We start from the raw sequence: 24813 nt of genomic DNA, 5'->3' as shown, positions 1-24813 counted from the left end.
CCACAGAACTGAATATCAATCGATAATGGGCAGCCGGTAACAATAAGAACTGCCCAACAACTAACGCGGTACAAAACGGAGTTCAATACCTTGAGATACTCATCCATCTGGTCTATGAGGCTGGTGAAGAACTCATAGGCGTCCTGTTGCTCTCGGACGTACAGCTCTTTGTTCCACATCTTGAAGATCTAAACATTGCAGATGACAGTTTAGACACTCACTATTTGCTATAGAACGCCCTCACGCAACATGAACCTGCACTAGGTCATATATAACAAAACATAATTAGGCTTATTTAAATAATACATTACAGTGATATTGTATGCTATAGTTATATAAACGTTCTATATGGATGTGAGAATGTTACCATGGGGAAAATGCCTCAAGCCTTCCGAAGAGCGGATCAGCTTCTAGCTAGAATTTATCAACTAGAGTCTATAAATGAATCCGTAGAAGCTCACTGGTTGCTACGGGCACTTATCCACTCTTTAGAGGGTTTGATATATCACCCCCCTGTGACGTCACTACTAGTTATGGTTTAGGGTCATCTTTTTAAGGAAAAAACCTTCCAGAAGTTCTCAGGCACGTAGTACTGCAGCTTGCTCTCCATCAAATGGCCAAACAGAGACTGGACCTGATAGAAGACGCTGTCATCTGGATTATCGGTTTCATCTTCCATGGAGAGTAATGCCTGCGTGACACAAGAGCCTCAGGTCACACGGAGGACATGAGATACAACAAACCATTATCTCAGAATTGTCATGGAACAAAATACGCTGGGACTGGTCTCCTAATGTGGTCATAAAATGTCATTACCAGGGAACATAAAACAAGAGTTACAGGGGGATATCCAATTAGCCCCGTTTTTTTTACCGGGGCTAATTGTCCTGCCGGGGGCTAACTAATTAGCCCCGATAAGCCGCAGCACGCGCCTCCGGCAGGCGAAGCAGAATCCCCGGAAACAGCCCCGTTTTTGTCCGAAAACGGGGCTGTTTCACCCGAAAACACACAGGTTTCACTGAACCTGTGTGTTTTTGGGAGAAAGGGTTTTGTTTTGTTTTTACATGCGATTTAACAGGATAGCCTGTAAAAAAAAAAAACTGGTGAAACATCGGAAAAACGTTTTTTGGACCCAATGTTTTAACGGGGATAATTGGATATCACCCATAATATGAACACAAAATGACAGCATGGGACTAGTTTATACAGTGTAGTGGTAAGAGGGTAGGACAGACAGAAGTGAAGGGGGGAGGGGGGTGCAACACTGGGGTGCCGTTACTAGTAATTAATATAATGGGATGCTCATGAAGGTTACTAGAAGGTTGATGCTGTGTCTTGCAAGGGAACACTTGACAAACATTCAGTGTGAAGTCACACATGTACAGGTGATACTGCTTTTGCAACACTCAGCCGGTAGGCAGACAGAAACAATTCAGCAACTCTTTCATAAAGGCTGATCCACAGTAGATTTCTAGTGAATACCGGACCTCAGGAAGACCCGGCTGCATGTACAACTGCTGAAAGACGGCGTTCATGTAACAGGTCGCTCCTCCGTTCTTAAGGCCGACAAACCCAGAGTTTGATCTGCTGTCAACAGGTGGGAGATACTGTAATATTAAAATAGGAAAATTGTATCACTATGGAGAGCATAAACCTAGAAGCTAAAAAATGTGCACAGAAATAGCCTGCAAATACTGTTTGGTGCCCGGTCCTCTCCAACCACCTACACCCAATGGTTATCCCTGTGGATCCTGAAGAAGAAATGGAGCTTTTTCCGACAGCCGCCATTGTGGTAGAAGTTATTACTACACTAATGCTATACGGGTCTTATCTATATAATCTACTAAAGCACTGTGATGTGGACAGCTACACTGCCAAGGGCTCGCACTGCAACGACGGAGGAGGGACAGAACAAGAGAGGGGAGAACCCTGCAACGCCAGAGCCGACACAGGGTAAGTATCGCAGACGCGGTGAGATGTAAATATACAACAACATATGTGAATAATCTCTATTTTCCCCCAGTGTGATGATGTCGGACAAGCTGCGTCTGTGTATGCAAATAAAATTCAGTGTCTGGCTACCTGCGAGGAAACTTGCTCACATTCAGCACATGGGTTAGGTTAAATATTGCACATAATTATATTATACCCACATCGAATTCCTTGGTGAGTGCAGGATCTGGCTGATGGTGCATTGATAGCAGCTCCTTAGTGATGAGGTGGAGATTAGCCAGGGAACTCTCTGCCAGCATCACCAACACCTCGTATGCCGCCAGCCTGCTGTTCACAGAGCTGCATCTGAAGTAATGAGCAGAGCTAGATCAGAGGGGCACAGAACCCGGACTTTAAGCTGGGCTCATTTATAAGACACCATACAGCTCTGCAGAATGTTCCTAGGACACAAACAGGCAGCATGCTGCCTACAGATATGAAGGTGCACCGGTCACCTACTGTACAGATAAAAGTCAGGAGAAAGCAGACTATCCACTAAACACAATGGGGGGAATTTAAATGTTTGAAATGTCGGGTGGGTGTCTGTTTTCTGTCTATTAGATAGGGGGTGGGGTGGGGGTGGGGGGGGGGGGGGGGGAGACGCCCAACTGACTTATCAAACAATTGAATATCCCCCCATGTATGTTTGGTAGAATCAATTCTCACGGATATTGGTTGCTCTGTGACACATCAGGTCTGGCTCTGGCGCATGGATATGGCTCCTATGAGTGGGGCTCAGCAACGCCAAAAGAGGGCAGTGGAGGCCTCTTATGAGCATACATAGGCCAAGCATATATGCAGTGATGTCACAGTCTCAAGTATGTTGAGCAGGGGTGCTCTACATGAGGCCCTCAAGCTACTGTGGAACTACACATCTCAGCATGCCCTGCCACCGTTTTGCTATTAGGGAATGCTAAAACTGTGGCAGGGAATGTTGGGATATGCAGTTCCACAACAGCTCGAGGGCCAAATGTTGAGCACTCCTGCTTATAGATTCACCATCGCACGGGCCAAACCTGATTTCTACTTTGGGGTCCATTGATGTAGGAGTTCACCTCTGCTCTGGTTACTACCAAGAGAGAGAGGCCTTTTTGGGAGTTGGTAAACTTTACATTTACTCAAACTAAGACGTCTTAGGCAACCAATAAGCTTGAGGTCGCCAACATCTACAAATTCATGAATACAGTCCTTATATAGATAGAGCAGAAGCAGGAGGCTGTATAGTAAAGGTGGACCCTGATGGAGAATGTAATGCTCTTACCTGGGGTGGAAGTCTTGCTGGCTTAGTGCACCGCTACCAGCTGGCGAGTGACTATTTAAGATTATTTTTGAGGCACGGAACAGGAAATCATCCAGGAGCTGTTTAATCAGAGAGGGACCTGTACAATAAGAACACATTAACAGGGACAGACATGATTCAGAAGGGGGTACGGCACATTGGATTGTCATTGGGGTGCCTGTACTAGTGGATAGACACTCACCGAGCATTTCTTTCTCAGTACCACACAGCGAGAGGAGTGTTTTGATCAGCCGGAGGTGGCCGGCCAGCCACACGTTGTCCGCGTCGCTGGTCTCGCACTCTGCTGTGCGGTTGGGCTCGAAGTTATCCAGCCAAGTGATCTCATCCTCCAACATGGTTGCCGGACTAATGCTCAACTGTTCCATCTCCGACGCTGTGTTATTAAAGTGTGTTATTGTAACCCAATGCATTTAATCAGATAATTACTTCTGTAGAAAAAGCAGCTAAACTTACACGTTAAGTCGTCGAGGAGCTGACATCTCAAATCAAAATACTCTGTACACTGTGCCAACAACCTAAAACACACAAACATGAGCAAGTAATGAATTTCCATTTAAAAGCATTAATACTAAAGCAACACACGGTGCGAACAGGCAATGTCCACACAAGCTGAACCAATCACATGCATATATCTTGTGTGAATACTTTCACTTATCGCTAAAAGACAGGAATTTCCAATCCTCCCATATATGGGCTCCTACCTCTGGTTAATGCCGCGCATTATACTGGTCGGCGACCACAGCGGCAGTTGTGCAGACAGGATGACGTTCAGCAGGAAGAGATTGGGCTTCTGTACGTCTGGGTATGCGGAGGTGTCAGTCTGGCTCAGGGTGTACAGCTGGTCACAGGCCACATGTCGAATCTACGACAAACAAAGATAAAAGTTGAGCAGCGTTTGAGCTGGTCTAATGGTTACGTCTTATGGTGGTCATTCAGAGTTGTTCGCTCGCTAGCAGTATTTAGTAGCCGTGCAAACGCTATGCAGCCTCCCACTGGGAGTGTATTTTAGCTTAGCAGAAGGGCGAACGAAAGGATCGCAGAGCGGCTACAAAAACAAAATTGTGTAGTTTTAGAGTAGTTTCAGACCTACTCAGCGCTTGCGATCACTTCAGACCATTCAGTCTCGGATTTGATGTCACAAACATGCCCTGCGTTCTCCCAGCCACGCCTGCGTTTTTCCTGGCACGCCTGCGTTTTTCCGAACACTCTCTGAAAACGGTTAGTTGACACCCAGAAACGCCCCCTTCATGTCACTCTGCGGCGGCCATTGCGAATGAAAAGTCTCGCTAGATCTTGTGTAAAACTAAATCGGCTGTTGTGAAAGTACGTTGCGCGTGTGCACTGTGCCGCATGCGCAGAAGTGCCGCTTTTTCACTTAATCGCTGCAAACATTTTTATCTAGCGATCAACTCGGAATGACCCCCTACATTCCCGGCAAAGCTCACCTCCGCGCTCGGAGATCCCAGGAGGATATCAATGGTGAAGTCAGCGACTGAAGGCAGATTGTAGAAAGAACCTGCATAGAGATAGTCATTTAGACCAAAAAAAAAGCAGCGTGAGTTGCAGAACCACAGGCTCATTATGCTAGGACCTGGACACTAGGATTTAATGTATGTCCACAATCTGTGTCCTTCAAGAGCTAACCATTTGCTACATACCCAGTTGCTGGCTGCGCAGCTGCAGACACGTGACTAGCAGGGACAAGGCCTCTCCAGCAATTATGGCATCTTTGGTAGACACGGACTGCTGCCGGACACAGATCCAGGCGTGAAGAGATGTGGCCTCCCCTTCGCTTCCAGAGCTGCAATTACTTCCTATAAGGACGACAAGTAGTCAATGCAACGCAGACCCAATCCTTCGCAACGTAATGGGCAAGTGTAAGGCTCACAGTGATCGGGAGTGGAACACAACACGTGGAATTATCATGTTATATAAATATAGGGCTGGACGTAATGTCGTCCGAGCTGGCCGGAGGCGCGGGTTGCCGGCCGAATGTGGACGTTTTTTTTTTTTAAAGCGCAAGTCATTTACAAGGCAAAACCATGCTTTGTAACCGAATGCCGCTTAATAAATAAATAAAAAATGCCAGAGTTTGGCCGGCAATCAGCACCTCCGGCCAACTCCGTCTGCATTACATCTGGCCCATGTATTCTTCTGATACAATCATCAGCTGGGTGGTATTGAATATATCGGTCTGTCCCAGGTACGTACAAACTTCACATCATCATTTAAGCCCATCAGCCCTCCTAACTCCGCTGTCTTTGCTACGCCCTAATTAGTGCCACCCCTGTGTGCTTGCCCCTTAACTCTAGGATGTAAGCTCTCGCAAGCACTGGCCTACCCCACAAGGCGCTCCTTATACTTACATCTTGTCAATGGCTGGCTCTGCAATGTTCTGTTTATACTCTGTTCTTTTGATGTGATTGGTCATTGTATAATTTTATATAGTGTCATTAATTGCTGTGGTCTGTGCATAGTTCAGTACGGATTTCCTACATCCCTCTCCACCCCCCCGTGCTCACTAACACAATGCACAGGAACACCTCCAACAAGAACACCACGCTTCTCCTGCTAGTGTGCTGATTGGATTGGCTAAATGTTGGTCTGGTTACAATTACGGAGGACACCCTGCGGGAAACGAAGACGTCAATTCAACAGGGTGTTCAGACCTGTCTATTAAAGACTATTGTTATATAAATGTTATAAAGAAATCACTGTGCAAATAGCAGAGGTGCCAGAGTAAGAATATAATATAATGAAGTGATCGCCTCACACCTGAGCTGCTGAGTCTGCTGCGGAGTCCGGCAGGAAACAAGGTATTGTTGCTTTCTTTAATGGGCTGGTTGCTGCCAACAAGATCCAACCTTCCGGCCGCTGCTGCCCAAGATAGTCTCATGAAGCAGGCCACGGTGCAAGTGAAATCAGTGACTTCCATGGTCTGAGGGCACATGAAAAACAAAGGTCACAAAATGGCGGAATACATACGCGTGACCGGCGTTCCAAATGATAGCGGTCAGAAGACCGACAGCAACATCCCAGTGGTGAGAATCCCAACAGGGGTTCCGTAAGTATACCCTGCCCCCACCTAACCCTCCCTTCCCGCAGCCTAACCTTAACTCCCCCCTCCTGCCCTCTCTGGTGGTGCCTACACCTATCCCAACCTCCATGCAGCCTAACCCTAAACCCTCCCCCTAGTGCCTAAACCTAACCTCCCCGCGGCTTAAGCCTAACAGTCCTTAAGATTGGGATGCCAGCAGTCGGGATTCCAGTGCTGGTCTTCTGGATGCGTGTCGGGATTCCAGTGCTGGTCTTCTGGATGCGTGTCGAGATTCCGGTGCCGGGATTTTGACTGCCGGCATCCTGGATGCATCCTCAAATGACATTACGAACATCTGAACAACAGGAACCCCTGAAATCACCTGAATGGCAACACGAGCAGCAGGAATGATCTCCTCCACCCTGATAGAGGAGCGGTCAGACACAGACAGCTGCCGATATGAGGATTTCTCCGGGGTCCCGCAAAGGGACATTTGGCGGCTAGACTGGCGGCTTGCATTCCGGAAAGGCCTCGATGACAGCCCTTCAACTCCATCTTTTGTAAGGTCTTCGTCGAAAGTCGATGGCATAGTCTGCCCCACTAACAGAAACCTGCCGAGGAAACAAGTCACTTCAGAACACAGGCACACACACCTATCACCCACTTGTGACCGATGGATGGACACTGCTAACGATACAAACCTGGCGAGCTGTAGACAAATGGAGTAGACCCCTTGTCTCGTCTCGTAATCTACTTCGGAAGGAATAGAATCTCTCTGCATGACATTGACCACCAAACTGCAAGACAACAATTACGTTGAGCAAATCAAAAGTAAATAAAAAAAGAATATATATACAAAGGAGTCAAAACTGAAGATGCAACAATGTCCAACCTCAATCCTCCAGCCTTGAGAAAGTTTTCACAGAATGACTTGGCACAGTTTCTTGCCATCTCATCGTCGGCAGTTGGCATCAGTTTAGAGCTGAGGACCTATAATCAATGAGAAGTCAAGGAATTGAATAAGAAAATATAAATTGGTCTGCGGCAGACATCAACGCTGGTCATGTAATTACCTCCAGGTTGTACAGGACACGGAAGGTGGACATGCCAGGAGCAGAAGACCTGAACAAGCTCTCGAGGATGGAGCTGGCGCTGGGCTGGTGGTGTTTGGATGACAGAGATGGGGATTTTGAAGACTGAGATTCTGACAGCAGTGTCTTCTGATTGGAATAAGGACAATCAGTGGAAGAATAGGGAACGGAGCTAAAACAAAACTTTGAGAGGGAGGACAGACCATTCACATACCTTTCTACCAAGAGAGTCCAGCTGATCGAGAGCCTCCTGCACGGCCGGATCGGTAGGGATCAGCAGCAGAAGTTTCCGTACCCTCACTGTTATTCTGTAGCGACACAATAGATGGTCAGACGATCCAGCACCAAAAAACTAATTCTAGGTGATAATATTCTACAAAACAATTACCTCTGCTCCTCTAGGTTGGCGAGCTGGTAAAGCATATCAAACACATTACACACCAATGCCATCACCACTCCTGGAAGCGTCTTCTCCTACAATTTAGAGGAAAATCTATTAGATGGGCAATTGCACTAAGAAACAAGGTCATGTGACCAGTTACATGGTCATGTGACCATATGACTTGGCCACAAGGAACAGGCGTATCTAACGTAACTATAACATAAATCCTTGGTGTAGTTGAGAGATGACATAGTTGGACACTGTACTGTATGACAATCATTTTTATTACGTGTAACCAACAGGTGTTAGGAAGTTTGAGGGCAAATGATAACCCTTGCCTTCTGTGGCTACTGCATTTAAAAGATGTGTTTTTGGCATCACTGACCTGTTCCATGGCATAGGAGGAGCTGAAGCCAGAGCTGCTGCTGCTGGAACTGGCAGAGGCATCTGCAGAGCTTCCTGATGGGGTTCCGCTTCCCAAAGTCTTTACGGTGAGTGCCTGGTCTTCTGAAAAGCCCAACTGATGAAGCAGCTTCTGGTCTTTATTTACTGTTAACTAAAGCAGAGCAGGCACAATTAATGGCATAGTGTCTTTTTAACATATTTTATTCCAGAAACAGAGTAGACAACTTTAGGTTGCAGCCCAGAGGTGGGCCCCTTATACCTCTAGGCCCCATAGCCACTGCTGCAACAGGGCTTTACAGAGCTCTGTATGAGCCATGCACCCCCCCGAAGCCCACTGGACACCGGTCATTAGGTAGGCATGGAAAAAGGTCGACACGAGTTTTTCACAATTTTTTCATTTTCTGACCTTGTTCATACTTAACGATCCACGTGGACTACAATTGGGAATGGTCACCTGTGCCGAGCGCAACGAGGCACCTTGCCCGAAGCATGGCGAGAGAAGCGAACCATGCGAGGGGACACGGTTCACTAATTGGGGTTCCCCCCTCTTCTTGAAGAAAAGGGTGCCAAAAAAAGTAAAAAAAACTCATGCTGATCTTTTCCATGTCGACGTATTACATATCAACCTAATACTCATGTCGACCTAAAGAACCAACACTCGAGCCCACCAGCGAAGAACAGCACTGTATAGGCTGCAGTGTGGAGCGTCTAAATGATGCGATTCTAGCTGCAGGGTGCTATTACTGTGCCAGATGCAGTGACTGCACCACTCGTACACCCCTAGTCACGGCCCTGCCCATAGCGCGTTGGGTATGTGTTACCGGCGGCCGGGATCCCGACGGTCACCATAACGACATCGGGATCCCGTCCACCATAATGTCAGCAGGGGGGCGAGCGGTGCGCTCGCCACAGGTTCTATTCCCACTTTATGGGTGTTTTGGACACCCACGAGTGGGAATAGTCCTCGGCCCCTTGTCGGCATTCTGGCAGACGGTACCCTGGCGTTGGTATGCTGACCGCCGGGATAGCGACTACATCCCCCACCATAGCAATGGCACTCGCTGCACCCGCTACAACCATGACCATGAGTACTGGATAGACAAATGGGTAAACCACACAACTCATCCAGAAACTGAATTGATGCTTCATTACAGTTGCAAGGGTACAAGTTTGACATCTGGTGGATGGCCCACTGGGTACAACACATTGGTCAGTAAGAGAAGACTCCCCGGGGAATCTATTATACATCCCAGGGGTTATATCTATCCTTCACCTCTTCAAAGAATAAATAAGATAGGACAGATCTCTCAAAATGCCTAAGAGACTTGTGCAATGAACGGAAAAGTGCACTTAAAAAAAACCCAGCATGTGGCACGGCTAATACCATGGCCCTCACCACCGTCAGACAGAATCACATGGTGTGCACAGGTTGAGTAAAAAACAGATCTGAAACTTCAATGAAGCCTCAGTCCTTTCTCCAAACTCTCCTGCAAGAATGGAACAAACGAGCGAGCTGAAATGATCTTCTTGGCCAGTCTGATGCCATCAGAATCACCTCCTCTATTTTTGGTTTCGGTTTAATAGATCTACAGTGTCTAAGATAGACAGTCAACAGGTCGACACCAAATGGTTGACGTGCATTAGGTTGACATACAAAATGTCGACATGGTCATTGTGTCCACCTATAAAAGGTCGACAGATGCAAAAGATCAACACATTCAAAGGTCAACTTTTTTCTTTTTGCCGTTTTCACTGTAGAGTTATTAAGGAAACCCAAGCTTCGGGCAAGTTACTATTCTCAATAGTAGTCCGTGTGGATGGTAAAGTATGAAAAAGTTGAGGGGGAAAAAACACGTCGACCATATGCTGTGTCAACCATTGGCATGTCAACCATTTGAACCTGTCGACCTAATGAACATGTCGATTTTTTTGAGCATGTTGACCATTAGGTCTAAACACGACAGATTTATAGACTGCATACACTAATTTGAACCTCTTCAGGACATGCGGTAACATGGTTGCAGGAGGAAACAAGTGCATTTTCCACTGACAAATGAGTTTATATTACCTATTAGATATTTACTGTAAATACCTTCTGGAGCCTCTAGATTTTCCTGAGAGACAAAACCTAGGGTCCCCCAGGCTTTGATACCTTATGGACAGAAAAAAACATTTCCCAGTGGCCAGGCTAAAACTCTTCTCCAGTTCAAGAACAAATAAGACTTCCCTGAGACTCAAGATCCCCCCTTATATTCAGCGTCAGCCTCCCAAGCCTTAAGACAGAGTGTACAAGGCATGAAGGCAACGGAAGGCTAACAATTCTATTATCAGTAATAACGCTAAAGCGGTTGGGTATGGGATCTCGACGGTCAATACCAACACATTTTGATAAGTACTCGAACCCTTATCCTACCCCTAACCATACTGTCCCCTCCCGCAGTCTTTCCCTAAGCCTAATAATTACCTTCAGTATTGTGACGTCAGGATTCCGCACGCGGTATTGGGAGCACTATTGGGATTCCGATGTTAGGATAGTCACCGGTTGGGATGCCAACTACATCCCCTCTAAAGTAGTCTCCCCTAATTATACGGACACCTCCACACTGTGTTCTACTAAGGACTGCGTGCTGGATCTATCCTGACTGCAAACCCTTCAGACCTCTGTTCCACTACCATAACCCATGCACAGGCTAAACTGGCATCATCGAGGTCCCAGCAGCTATAAATTGTAGACTTTATGCATTACATTGAATTTTCAAATTGGAGCCACCCAAATGGTTGCATCACTTGGAATAGTGGTGGTGTTGGACTACCTCACAATAGGGGCTTGGGTGGGGATTCTCCTTTATCTGTATTCCCTTTGGCAAGATGATAACGCGATTTCTCAGACTCGCTCCGAGCCCTCCAGTTTAAAGAAAGGAAATCCATGGTATCGCTTCCCTCTAAATAATGAATGGACCGGAACGGACAATTCGATTCCTCGCTGTATGTAAGGTTTAGTGCTTGCTCTACAGCACTCCATGAACCGCACAAGAGGCTGGACAGTATCCAGGTAGCCCACGGATAGTCGTACTACTTGGGTCATTTCTCGGGCTTATATTGAAGTAGGACAGCTGGTTGCCTAAAATGTCACGGCACATTCAACCAGATTGGTGAGGGCGTTGCTAAAATGTATTGGACAGTTTGTAATTTGGGGCTTCAGATAACAGAGTATTTCAGCATGCTGCAGCAGCATACAGGGGGGTGATCTTAGACTTTAAAAGTACCCAAAAGCCCTCTGTGCACCTATACAAGTGTTCCAGTGTCCCCCAATGGGCTCACAGAAAAGGATTTAACGCACGTTTATAAAAACCCAATTTTATCAGCTACTCCAACAATTGATTCTCTGTACATAGTACTAGCTGTGATTCCTTACCAAGGTCTCATTAGCAAATATCTGCATGTTCTCTACAGGGCAGTTCAGCTGCCTCGCTACCTTCCAGCGGATGCTGCCGACGGTCTCGTTGCTGTGGGCCTAGGACATGAACAGCAAAAACACGGTAAAGAGAGAGAAGGCATGCTGAAATTCAATACATAATAGCCAAAAATGCATGACTATTAGGATTATACAACCACTTTGTGATATTAACATGACAATATTCACATTCATTTGTGGCGCCAGATTTTGATGGCATACTACATGATGCCTTGTCCGCTATGTAATAAGGAGAGGGTGTTCCTTAGTGACTGTAATCACCTAGGATAGAGAACTGCATTGTGCTCTGTCCAGTCTGGCCTCCCTGATTCTAGCGATGTGCGGGTTTGGATTCACGCACATCTCAAAAACGGTATCTTATTGGCTATCCGGCTGCCATGTCTTTTGGATAGCCAATGAGAAAAATCTGGATAAATCCAAACTTGTGCTAATTTGGCGTTTAAAAACGAGTAAATCCAAAACACGAAATCTCGACTCTATTCCCTCCTACCGCACTCACATCCATCCTCCGGATGTCATCCTTGACTGTTCCCTCCTCCATCGCCCCCTACATTCATGCTCTCACATCCTGACGATTGCACATCTGGAACATCTCCAGGATTCAGTCTTTCCTCACCCTGGAGGCTATGAACTCTACTAAGCAGACCCTTGTTATCTCCTACCTGGACTACTGCAACCTCCTACTCTCTGGTTTTCCCATCTCCCACCTCACATCTACTGCATGCTCAATACTGCTGTAAATTCTCATGAGGTCTTCATCATGCTGGTTCTCACCCTGCACAATCCTTATCTCCACTGCACTCTCTCACACACAGGCCCTCATTCCGAGTTGTTCGCTCGCTAGCTGCTTTTAGCAACCGTGCAAACGCTAAGCCGCCACCCTCTGGGAGTGTATCTTAGCAGAAGTGCGAACAAAAGGATCGCAGCGCTGCTACAAAAAAAAAAGATTGTGCAGGTTCTGAGCAGTTCGAGACCTACTCCTAGCTAGCGATCACTTCAGACTATTTAGTTCCTGTTTTGACGTCACAAACACGCCCTGCGTTCGGCCAGCCACGCCCGCGTTTCCCCAGGCACGCCTGTGTTTGTATCTGACACGCCTGCGTTTTTCAGCACACTCCCTGAAAACGGTCAGTTACCTCCCAGAAACGCCCCATTCCTGTCAATCACTCTGCGGCCAGCAGTGCGACTGAAAAGCGTCGCTCGACCTTGTGTGAAACTACATCGGCTTTTGTGAAAGTACGTCTAGAGTGCGCAGCATACGCAGAAGTGCCGATTTTTTTGCCTGATCGCTGCGCTGCGAACAACGGCAGCTAGCGATCAACTCGGAATGAGGGCCACAGTCAGCGACTCTAATCATTCCATCCTCCTTTCCCAGGGCATTGGGTACTGGATGTTATAGTCATTCTCTTAGCTGTCTTTAAATCTCACGGTTTTATTATTTCCCCCTTGTACTGTCTGTTTTCAGCTTGTTATATTGCACTAGTTGTTGAATTTCTGTACTTTTACCTGTACCGACACTGGGTGGTGTAATATAAGAGAGAATGATAATAATACAACAGGGGCGCTCTGAGGAAGAGGGATATCCAAATGAGGAGAGCAGAGTGTATGGCAGGGGTATTTCCCTACTGTAACAGGTGACGGTGTTCTGGTGTGAAAACGTACCTCTATGGTGAAAGTATCTTTGGTAGACTCATAAGTAAGGTTCAGAGTTAGGAGATGTCCATGAAAAGAGGCACCGTGAGGTAGAATTGTCCTGGGAATAGAGTAGAGATCCTGCAACAAAAAAGACAAAATAGGCACTTCCGCTTCTATTACCCCCCAGAGGGCGCTTGATTCAGCTTCGTTGACAAGACATCTATCCCACTTAAGCTGCTTTCACATGCGATGCTGCACCTAATATTTGGTCTGATATTATAACGTGTGTGTGCCATAAGTACAAATTATTATAGTGTTAATTAATGCTAATATACAAGGACAGCTACAGACTTATGTGTGCGGCACAGTCCTATTGCAGTCCCATGTTCATGCCTTAGAGTTCCATCGCTCCTAGACAGGCGTGCTCCAATGTACGACAGACTTAGGGCTACACAACTGCAATGTGACTGATGTGGTGGCGTTCCAAATACATGCTTTAATGTGTATTATTTCTCCATCTATAATAAAACACTTACCTCTATAGTGATCACATAGCGCTCTGCCAGTAACAGAAGCCTCTCGATTATGACTAGCTTGGTGGATCTGGCAAAACAGAACAAATCTATAAAGCCCACTGGATCCTTACAGCATTTTAGAAAATCCATGCCGTCACCCAAATATTGATCTGAAACTAACTCTTCTCTCAAATGTGTAAGCAGCCACATACAGAAAGCAAGCACCTTACATATTGCCCTTAGGTCTGATTCACGAATTATGTGAAGTGGCGGTGCACCTTTTTATCCTTCATCCACTAGGGGACACTGAAGCGCAGTTACAATGGGGAAATAGTAGGCAGTAACTGGGAGCTGGCACTTAAAAGATGTCAGAATGTGTATTATACTTTCAGATTGGAAACTCAAATTCTACGTCCACGGCAGACACTTACCTGTATGGAGACTGCACAGAGGTGGCCACTGACGGCATAGCGGTCGCAGTCAGCATTTTTGTAGCTCTGGTGACTGCATGGGTCAGGGTGGGGCCTCCGAGAGCAGAACTAGCTGCCTAAAGATCAGTAAAGGGAGTGAGGTTTATTTGCTAGCATTACTCAAACCAGACATTTCCAACTTGCACGAGACTGATGAAGACAAACAGATTGTTATGGCTTATGGGCCCTACACACTCGGCAACCCACCGCCGAGCTGCTCGACGGCTGACGGGTGACCCGGCGGCGGGGGGGAGGTAACAGGGGGAGTGAAGTTTCTTCACTCCCCCCGTCACCCGGCTCCATAGCCCTGCATGTTCATATGGACGAGATTGTCCATACTGGCCTGCATGCATAAGCGACCCGGCACCAACAATGAACGAGTGCGGGAGGACCGCGCATCGTTCATGCCTACACACTGAACGATATCTCGCACATTAATGAACGAGAACGTTCATATCGTTCAGTGAAATCTTTAAGTGTGTAGGGCCCTTTAGTGAAGATGTTATACACAAAAGACAACTAAGAAATGAGCCTGATGAAGGAATCTAGAATAAAAAGAACTAAATATTAAAAACAGAAGGAATCCAAGGCAGGAGTGGGAAGGGTTTTACAGTAGGTAGATAAGACGCAGAATGCATTATCTGGTAACATCTGACTCTCTAGGATTAGTAAGACATGTGGTGGCTATAAGGATCACCTTACCTCTAATCTGGTGTAGCAATCAGCTATGAACTTCTTGTGCAAAGAAACCGAATCCTAAGGAAGCGACAATAAGTTACCACTGATTGCTGAAACACTTCGTCATCGCTGAGTTGTGCCGTCACTCACAAAACATCCACTTACTTTCTTCAGCCTCGGGTTGAGGTTGATGTAGCTGTAGTTAATTATCAGCTGTATAGCTTCATTGGCAATCTCTTCATCTGGAGATTCCACAGCAACCTTCCAAATGAAATCCATACCGATCAGCTCCAGTTTCTCCACATGCTACCAATACAAGTATAGAAATGCTCATTTCCTTCTCGGACACGTGGGACAGGAACAAAAAGTGGAAGCAATAACAAATCTTATGTAAGTTGTGCACTACTATCAAAGCTTTAAGCATGCCTAAACTTCTGTAGCGGTGATCACCATATACTCACCAGCTGGGTGCCTTGCCGCTTTAACCGATGGTCACAAAGATTTACATTTTCAAAAAAGGTCTTAAAAAGATTGAAACCTGCAAGCGGTATACAAGAGAGAAGATCTTCAGCACTCGATATGGCATTATGTAGCAGTAAACAGGCTGTAAAATATGTTACATCACACAGCAATCTGAAAAGGTCAACATGGCTTTAAAAAAATTTTTTTTTAAAAAATTAGATTTTTAACTTTTTCATACTTTACCATCCACGTGGACTACGGATTGGGAATAGTAACCTGTGCCGAGCGCAGCAGTAGCGGAGCGAGGCACCTTGCCCACGCTCGCCATGCAAGGGGACGCGGTACACTATTACCCCTTTCACACTGCCAAGTGCCGGATCCCACCAGGGAATTGGAAACGGGTCCTTCTCAGGTGGAATCCGGCATTGGACACTGCCGCTGGCTTCCCTGACCCGGCAATATGCCGGGCGGGTTGCCATAGTGGCGGGGGGCGGAGCCGGCAGCTGGGAGATGAGATTATCTCCGTGCCGCCTCTCCCTGTTGTAGTGAACGGGTCCCATCGACCCGGGAGCCCGTTTACGCTGCCATTGACCCGGTATTCAACCAGGGAATAACACTGCTTTATTCCCAGGTTGAATTACCGTGTCAGGCGTCCCGGGATTTCGGCTATGCCCCTTTCACACCGCACGCGGACCCGGGTCGATACCGGGTTATTTGTGCGGTGTGAAAGGGGTATAATTGGGGTTTCTGGTCATGTTACAGAAAAAAATGACACCCAAAACAGGTCAAAAACCCATATCGACCTTTTCATGTGTCGACCTGTCCCGCGTCGTCCATTTTCATGTGTCGGCTATTTGTCCATGTCGACCAATAGTGGTCGACCTAATGACTGTCGACCATTCATTCCAGAACCCAATCTGACACACTCTACCCAGGCAGGATATCTGGTGTGCTCACCGCTGCACCGCTCACTCCCGCCATCTATGGATAGCATGTTGCCTAGTGATAAAACACCAGGTTGGCTACAGTGTGGAGTGTGCAGCAGACATTGGATTATTGGTATAATCCCTCTAATTTGGCCTGTTTTTCAGACCACTGTCCACCAACCATATGCTGCCATTTGTCATGAACAAGTGTTGTTGTGTCGTATGCAAGACACCAGTGTGCCTGCCAGACGGCCTGAACACCAGGCCCCAAGTAACCAACCTGCACACCAAGTACACTCCGCCCAAAATGGTAAATTCACAAATAAGTTTCTATTTATACATAAACTAATATAAAGACAAGTTTTAACACCCATGGGGGTCTTCTAGCTACTACGTACAATTCAGCAGCTGTACTGAAGGTTTTTGTTGTTGTTGTAACATCAGACCCCTTTCCTGTAGCACAGATGTTCCCAAATGTTGTCCTAAAAGGCACCCCAACAGTCCAGGTTTTAAGTATATCCATGCTTGGCCACATGTGACTTAATTAGAACCTCAGTCAATTTGATTTAACCATCTGTGCTGAGCGATGGCTATCTTTAGCAGGTGGAACGTTAGGGTGCATTGAGCACCATGTTTTGGAACCTCTGCCAGCACAACGATTCTGTGCTGCCCCTAGGAGGGCGACTGTTTCTCATACCGTTCATGGTGATTTCATAGGACTCCAGCTTCAGTATTTTCTCCTTAAAAAGTTGCTGCTGGACGTCGCTCTCCAGGTCGTGCTGCCCTTTTGTAAACCACTCAAAACACATCTGTAAAAACATATTAATGAACATTAAGTGCAGACTCTAGTGGAGGGATAAGTTACATTCTATCACATGTCCATTGCTGACTTATATGGGCTCAGTCAGTTCTGTGCACCCAAGCCCACTGTCTACTGTTAACAGTCCTCTAGACTGGCAGAACAATAGGAAGACACATTTGGCCACTTGGTTCCACCGCTCAGTGCTCAGGCTGAACGGTTTATCCCAAGGAGCAAAGTACAATCATCATGCAACCTCACCTACTACCAGTTACACATAACATCTGACTGAGGTCTCTGCTGCCAGTCCAGCCAACGGTACAATAAGATGTGCAATCTACACAGAATGAGATACATCCGGTACTAACCGTTCATCCCATTTTCCCCACTTCCTGCCGACAGTTTCTCTTCTAGATTGCCAAATTGCCATGTCCTTAAGGAGACCATCAGTCTACTAGACATCCTCTTTGACTCAAAGACTGAGACTGCTCATCTCTAAAGGTGTGTACACATGGTGAGATCTTTGCTTTCGATTTTGACTACATAGTCAAAATCTCAAGGAAAGTTAGTGTAAATTGCAAGGTGTTAGCCGCCTTGCCATCCCGATGTGAGGTCCCGCAAGGCTAGATAGACTGTGCAGGCAAGTCAATCTTGACTATATAGTATACTACATAGTACAAAGTATAGTCAAAATTGCCACTTAGTCAAAATCGTTGCTTCTGGGCTCTGTGGGAGTTCAAGGGAAATCGCATAGTCGAAATCGGGCATAGTCAATATCTCACCATGTGTATGTAACTTTACAGCCATGAGTTGCAACCTGGCTCCATGTTCGTTACCATCAGGGCCACTGTGAGTAATTTCAGGCTTTAGCATTTTAGGGTGGTGGAAGGAGGGGCATGACCAAGAGTTTGAGAACATGATGCCCCAATTGTGAATACTGTGCCCTCCCCCCTGTAAATGCAGTGTCACTAACAGGTGACTGTGTCACATCATGCTGGGGACATCGCAAAACCTTACTGACAGGCCTTGGTCAGGCACATTGCCCCAATTGGTTGTAGGACAATGTAGCCCTGCCCAGTTCAACCTCTGCATAGGATCGTGTATATATAAATTTTGAAAAAACTGAATACAATGGGGGAGATTTAAATGTTTGAAAAGTCAGTTGGGAGACAGGAAAAAACAGACACCCAACCGACTTTTCAAACATTTGAATTCCACCCATTGTGTTTTGACCACACATACAAACCATAGATCATTTATTGTACACATGAAAGGGAGTAAGCAACGGCTACTGACACACAAATCTGAACAAGACTTGGTCAATTTCTTCCACTCAGGACTTACTTCACGGTCAAGCTCGCAGACGTCATTGCCGGTCACAAGACACTCCCAGATCTCTTTGGCGCGGCTCCAGCCAAGATATAAGGTGGCTTCTTGCAGGAAGAATGCCAGAAATTTCAGATGTGCTTCCAAATACTGAAACATTGAAAAATGATGGAATTATTTTCAGCAGTAATAACCAAAACAAACTGTTTCAATGGCCAAAAAATAAGACACAATATTCAGTATATTATTTATAACCAGGACATTAGCTAGATGAGCAGAATATTTTCCAAGAACAGGCCATACATTTTCTGTCTCCTATTTGATGCATCAGGCATTTACGCCAATTTAATCCCTTTTATCAAAAAAATAAGAATTTACTTACCGATAATTCTATTTCTCATAGTCCGTAGTGGATGCTGGGACTCCGTCAGGACCATGGGGAATAGCGGGCTCCGCAGGAGACAGGGCACATCTAAATAAAGCTTTTAGGATCACATGGTGCGTACTGGCTCCTCCCCCTATGACCCTCCTCCAAGCCTCAGTTAGGTACTGTGCCCGGACGAGCGTACACAATAAGGAAGGATCTTGAATCCCGGGTAAGACTCATACCAGCCGCACCAATCACACCGTACAACTTGTGATCTGAACCCAGTTAACAGTATGATAACAAAAAACGAAGTAGCCTCTGAAAAGATGGCTCACAACAATAGTAATAACCCGATCTTTGTAACAATAACTATATACAAGTATTGCAGACAATCCGCACTTGGGATGGGCGCCCAGCATCCACTACGGACTATGAGAAATAGAATTATCGGTAAGTAAATTCTTATTTTCTCTAACGTCCTAGTGGATGCTGGGACTCCGTCAGGACCATGGTGATTATACCAAAGCTCCCAAACGGGCGGGAGAGTGCGGATGACTCTGCAGCACCGAATGAGAGAACTCCAGGTCCTCCTTAGCCAGAGTATCAAATTTGTAAAATTTTACAAACGTGTTCTCCCCTGACCACGTAGCTGCTCGGCAAAGTTGTAATGCCGAGACCCCTCGGGCAGCCGCCCAAGATGAGCCCACTTTCCTTGTGGAGTGGGCCTTTACAGATTTAGGCTGTGGCAGGCCTGCCACAGAATGTGCAAGTTGGATTGTGCTACAGATCCAACGTGCAATCGTCTGTTTAGACGCAGGAGCACCCATCTTGTTGGGTGCATACAATATAAACAACGAGTCAGATTTTCTGACTCCAGCTGTCCTTGAAATATATATTTTTAATGCTCTGACAACGTCCAGTAACTTGGAGTCCTCCAAGTCGCTAGTAGCCGCAGGCACCACAATAGGCTGGTTCAAGTGAAAAGCCGAAACCACCTTAGGGAGAAAATGAGGACGTGTCCGCAGTTCTGCCCTGTCCGAATGGAAAATCAGATATGGGCTTTTGTATGATAAAGCCGCCAACTCTGAAACTCTCCTGGCTGAAGCCAGGGCCAATAGCATGGTTACCTTCCATGTAAGGTATTTTAAATCTACCGATTTTAGAGGCTCAAACCAATGAGATTTGAGAAAATTCAAAACTACGTTCAAATCCCACGGTGCCACTGGAGGCACTATTGGGGGTTGTATATGTAGTACACCTTTGACAAAAGTTTGTACTTCAGGCACTGATGCCAATTCCTTCTGGAAGAAGATTGATAAGGCCGAAATTTGAACTTTAATGGACCCCAATTTTAGGCCCATAGACAATCCTGCTTGCAGGAAATGTAAGAATCGACCCAATTGAAATTCTTCCGTTGGAGCCTTCTTGGCCTCACACCACGCAACATATTTTCGCCAAATGCGGTGATAATGTTGTACAGTCACTTCCTTTCTAGCCTTAATCAAGGTAGGAATAACTTCCTCTGGAATGCCCTTTTCTTTTAGAATCCGGCGTTCAACCGCCATGCCGTCAAACGCAGACGCGGTAAGTCTTGGAACATACAAGGTCCCTGCTGAAGCAGATCCCTTCTTAGAGGTAGAGGCCATGGATCCTCCGTGAGCATCTCTTGAAGTTCCGGATACCAAGTTCTTCTTGGCCAGTTTCTTGGCCAGTCCGGAGCCACCAGTATTGTTCTTACTCCTCTTTTCCGTATAATTCTCAGTACCTTTGGTATGAGAGGCAGAGGAGGGAACACATACACTGACTGGTACACCCACGGTGTTACCAGAGCGTCCACAGCTATTGCCTGAGGGTCTCTTGACCTGGCGCAATATCTGTCCAATTTTTTGTTGAGGCGAGACGCCATCATGTCCACCTTTGGTCTTTCCCAACGGTTCACAATCATGTGGAAGACTTCTGGATGAAGTCCCCACTCTCCCGGGTGAAGGTCGTGTCTGCTGAGGAAGTCTGCTTCCCAGTTGTCCACTCCCGGGATGAACACTGCTGACAGTGCTATGACATGATTCTCCGCCCAGCGCAGAATCCTTGCAGCTTCTGTCATTGCTCTTCTGCTTCTCGTGCCGCCTTGTCGGTTTACGTGGGCGACTGCCGTGATGTTGTCCGACTGGATCAACACCGGCTGACCCTGAAGCAGCGATTTTACCAGGCTTAGAGCATTGTAGATCGCTCTTAGCTCCAGTATATTTATGTGAAGGGACGTCTCCAGGTTTGACCACACGCCCTGGAAGTTTCTTCCCTGTGTGACTGCTCCCCAGCCTCGTAGGCTGGCATCCGTAGTCACCAGGACCCAGTCCTGTATGCCGAATCTGCGGCCCTCTAACAGATGGGCACTCTGCAACCACCACAGGAGAGACAACCTTGTTCTTGGTGACAGTGTTATCCGCTGATGCATGTGCAGATGCGATCCGGACCATTTGTCCAGCAGATCCCACTGAAATGTCCGTGCATGGAATCTGCCGAATGGAATCGCTTCGTAAGAAGCCACCATCTTTCCCAGGACTCTTGTGCATTGATGTACTGACACAGTTCCTGGTTTTAGGAGGTTCCTGACAAGTTCGGATAACTCCCTTGCTTTCTCCTCCGGGAGAAACACCTTTTTCTGAACCGTGTCCAGAATCATTCCCAGGAACAGCAGACGAGTTGTCGGGGTCAATTGAGATTTTGGAAGATTCAGAATCCACCCGTGTTGCTGAAGCACTACCTGGGTTAGTGCTACACCGACTTCCAGCTGTTCTCTGGACTTTGCCCTTATCAGGAGATCGTCCAAGTAAGGGATAATTAATACGCCTTTTCTTCGTAGAAGAACCATCATTTCGGTCATTACCTTGGTAAAGACCCGAGGGGCCGTGGACAAACCAAACGGCAGCGTTTGAAACTGATAATGACAGTCTTGTATCACGAACCTGAGATACCCTTGGTGTGAGGGGTAAATTGGGACATGCAGATAAGCATCTTTTATGTCCAGGGACACCATGAAGTCCCCTTCTTCCAGATTCGCTATCACTGCTCTGAGTGACTCCATCTTGAACTTGAATTTCTGTATGTACAGGTTCAAGGATTTCAGGTTTAGAATAGGTCTTACCGAACCGTCCGGCTTCGGTACCACAAATAGTGTGGAATAATACCCCTTTCCCTGTTGTAGGAGGGGTACCTTGACTATCACCTGCTGAGAATACAGCTTGTGAATGGCTTCCAAAACCGACGTCCTTTCTGAGGGAGACGTTGGTAAAGCAGACTTTAGGAACCGGCGAGGGGGAGACCTTTCGAACTCCAACATGTAACCCTGAGATATTATCTGCAGGATCCATGGGTCCACTTGTGAGCGAGCCCACTGATTGCTGAAAATCTTGAGTCGACCCCCCACCGCTCCTGAGTCCGCTTGTAAAGCCCCAGCGTCATGCTGATGGCTTTGTAGAACCCGGGGCGGGCTTCTGGTCCTGGGCAGGGGCTGCTTGCTGCCCTCTCTTACCCTTTCCTCTGCCTCGCGGCAGATAAGACTGTCCTTTTGGTCGCTTGTTTTTATAGGAGCGAAAGGACTGCGGCTGAAAAGACGGTGTCTTTTTCTGTTGGGAGGGGGTCTGAGGTAAAAAAGTGGATTTGCCGGCAGTTGCCGTGGCCACCAGGTCCGAAAGACCGACCCCAAATAATTCCTCTCCTTTATATGGCAATACTTCCATATGCCTTTTGGAATCCGCATCACCTGACCACTGTCGCGTCCATAAACTTCTTCTGGCAGATATGGACATCGCGCTTACTCTTGATGCTAGAGTACAAATATCCCTCTGAGCATCTCGCATATAAAGAAAAGCATCCTTTAATTGCTCTAGAGTCAATAAAATACTGTCCCTATCCAGGGTATCAATATTTTCAGTCAGAGAATCCAACCACACTACCCCAGCACTGCACATCCAGGCTGAGGCTACTGCCGGTCGCAGTATAACACCAGTATGTGTGTATATACTCTTCAGTGTAGTTTCCAGCCTCCTATCTGCTGGATCCTTGAGGGCGGCCGTATCAGGAGACGGCAACGCCACTTGCTTTGATAAACGTGTGAGCGCCTTATCCACCCTAGGGGGTGTTTCCCAGCGCGCCCTAACCTCTGGTGGGAAAGGGTATAATGCCAATAACTTCTTGGAAATTAGCAGTTTTCTATCTGGGTTAACCCACGCTTCGTCACACACGTCATTCAATTCCTCTGATTCTGGAAAAGCTACAGGTAGTTTTTTCACCCCCCACATAATACCCCTTTTTGAGGTACCAGCAGTATCAGAGATCTGCAAAGCCTCCTTCATTGCCGTGATCATATAACGTGTGGCCCTATTGGAAAATACGTTTGTTTCTTCACCGTCGACACTAGATTCATCTGTGTCGGTACCCGTGTCGACTGACTGAGGTAAGGGACGTTTTACAGCCCCTGACGGTGTCTGAGACGCCTGAGCCGGTACTAACTGGTTTTCCGGCCGTCTCATTTCGTCAACTGACTTTTGTAATGTGCTAACATTATCACGTAATTCCATAACTAAAGCCATCCATTCCGGTGTCGACTCCCTAGGGGGTGACATCACCATTACCGGCAATTGCTCTGCCTCCACACCAACATCGTCCTCATACATGTCGACACACACGTACCGACACACAGCAGCCACACAGGGAATGCTCTAATCGAAGACAGGACCCTCTTAGCCCTTTGGGGAGACAGAGGGAGAGTTTGCCAGCACACACCAAAAGCGCTATAAATGTATATAAACAACCCTATATCAATATCGCCAAATTATGCCCCCCTTCTCTTTGTTACCCTGTTTCTGTAGTGCAGTGCAGGGGAGAGTCCTGGGAGCCTTCCTCACCAGCGGAGCTGAGCAGGAAAATGGCGCTGAGTGCTGAGGAGAATAAGCTCCGCCCCTTTTCCGGCGGGCTTTTCTCCCGGGTTTTAAGAAAACTGGCCTGGGTTAAATACATACATATAGCCTTAATGGCTATATGTGATGTATTTATTTTGCCACTAAAGGTATTTAATATTGCTGCCCAGGGCGCCCCCAGCAGCGCCCTGCACCCTCCGTGACTGAATCAGTGAGACGTGTAGCAACAATGGCGCACAGCTGCAGTGCTGTGCGCTACCTTCATGAAGACTGAGGAGTCTTCTGCCGCCTGCTTTCCGGACCTCCGTCTTCAGCGTCTGTAAGGGGGATCGGCGGCGCGGCTCCGGGACGAACCCCAGGAGGACCTGTGTTCCGACTCCCTCTGGAGCTAAGTGTCCAGTAGCCTAAGACTCCAATCCATCCTGCACGCAGGTGAGTTGGAAATCTCTCCCCTAAGTCCCTCGATGCAGTGATCCTGTTGCCAGCAGGATTCACTGAGATTTAAACCTAAAAAAACTTTTTCTAAGCAGCTCTTTAGGAGAGCCACCTAGATTGCACCCTTCTCGGACGGGCACAAAAACCTAACTGAGGCTTGGAGGAGGGTCATAGGGGGAGGAGCCAGTACGCACCATGTGATCCTAAAAGCTTTATTTAGATGTGCCCTGTCTCCTGCGGAGCCCGCTATTCCCCATGGTCCTGACGGAGTCCCAGCATCCACTAGGACGTTAGAGAAATAGGATTTTGGTACTTACCAGGTAAATCCTTTTCTTTGAATCCATAGGGGGCACTGGAGTACTCTTGGGATATGGACGGGCGCAGCCGAACAAAGGCACTGAATATTTAAATTTAGGACTCTCCACCCCTCCATATCCCCGAGTACCTCAGTGTACGACCTCAGTGTTTTTTACTGAGCGAACAGGAACTATATAGAGAGGTTGACAATGGAGAATTCCTATAACATAACGGACAACAACAAAGTTGACCCATAACTTTACTGTCAACTAAACAGTTGACACCATAACCGACAGAACTTTATA

General features: G+C 46.9%; 1 protein-coding gene across 2 annotated transcripts in view; it reads right to left on the bottom strand.

Annotated features, from left to right (window-relative positions):
• The window catches only part of USP24 (ubiquitin specific peptidase 24), a 233216-nt gene that overhangs the window by 78147 nt on the left and 130256 nt on the right, over nt 1–24813 (bottom strand). Inside the window, exons 18-44 of one of the 2 annotated variants that reach the window (XM_063939298.1) lie at nt 18512–18643; nt 17066–17177; nt 15442–15518; nt 15146–15286; nt 15005–15058; nt 14264–14379; nt 13854–13920; nt 13345–13455; nt 11623–11721; nt 8188–8358; nt 7809–7894; nt 7635–7728; nt 7403–7549; nt 7222–7319; nt 7031–7126; nt 6712–6940; nt 6068–6230; nt 4951–5106; nt 4738–4808; nt 3994–4154; nt 3746–3807; nt 3474–3665; nt 3254–3371; nt 2154–2298; nt 1488–1607; nt 566–691; nt 90–188 (exon numbers count right to left, since the gene is read on the bottom strand). In XM_063939298.1, coding sequence (XP_063795368.1) covers nt 90–188; nt 566–691; nt 1488–1607; nt 2154–2298; nt 3254–3371; nt 3474–3665; nt 3746–3807; nt 3994–4154; nt 4738–4808; nt 4951–5106; nt 6068–6230; nt 6712–6940; nt 7031–7126; nt 7222–7319; nt 7403–7549; nt 7635–7728; nt 7809–7894; nt 8188–8358; nt 11623–11721; nt 13345–13455; nt 13854–13920; nt 14264–14379; nt 15005–15058; nt 15146–15286; nt 15442–15518; nt 17066–17177; nt 18512–18643 — 3243 coding nt within the window. The remainder of the gene's footprint in view (nt 1–89; nt 189–565; nt 692–1487; nt 1608–2153; nt 2299–3253; nt 3372–3473; nt 3666–3745; nt 3808–3993; nt 4155–4737; nt 4809–4950; nt 5107–6067; nt 6231–6711; nt 6941–7030; nt 7127–7221; nt 7320–7402; nt 7550–7634; nt 7729–7808; nt 7895–8187; nt 8359–11622; nt 11722–13344; nt 13456–13853; nt 13921–14263; nt 14380–15004; nt 15059–15145; nt 15287–15441; nt 15519–17065; nt 17178–18511; nt 18644–24813) is intronic. The other variant, XM_063939299.1, reaches the window with a different exon arrangement.

The sequence above is a fragment of the Pseudophryne corroboree genome, chromosome 9, assembly GCF_028390025.1.
Source record: "Pseudophryne corroboree isolate aPseCor3 chromosome 9, aPseCor3.hap2, whole genome shotgun sequence".
In the NCBI taxonomy this organism is placed as follows: domain Eukaryota; kingdom Metazoa; phylum Chordata; class Amphibia; order Anura; family Myobatrachidae; genus Pseudophryne; species Pseudophryne corroboree.
The sequence above is the reverse complement of the archived record's forward strand: the minus strand, read 5'-3'. Positions and strand labels throughout refer to the sequence as shown.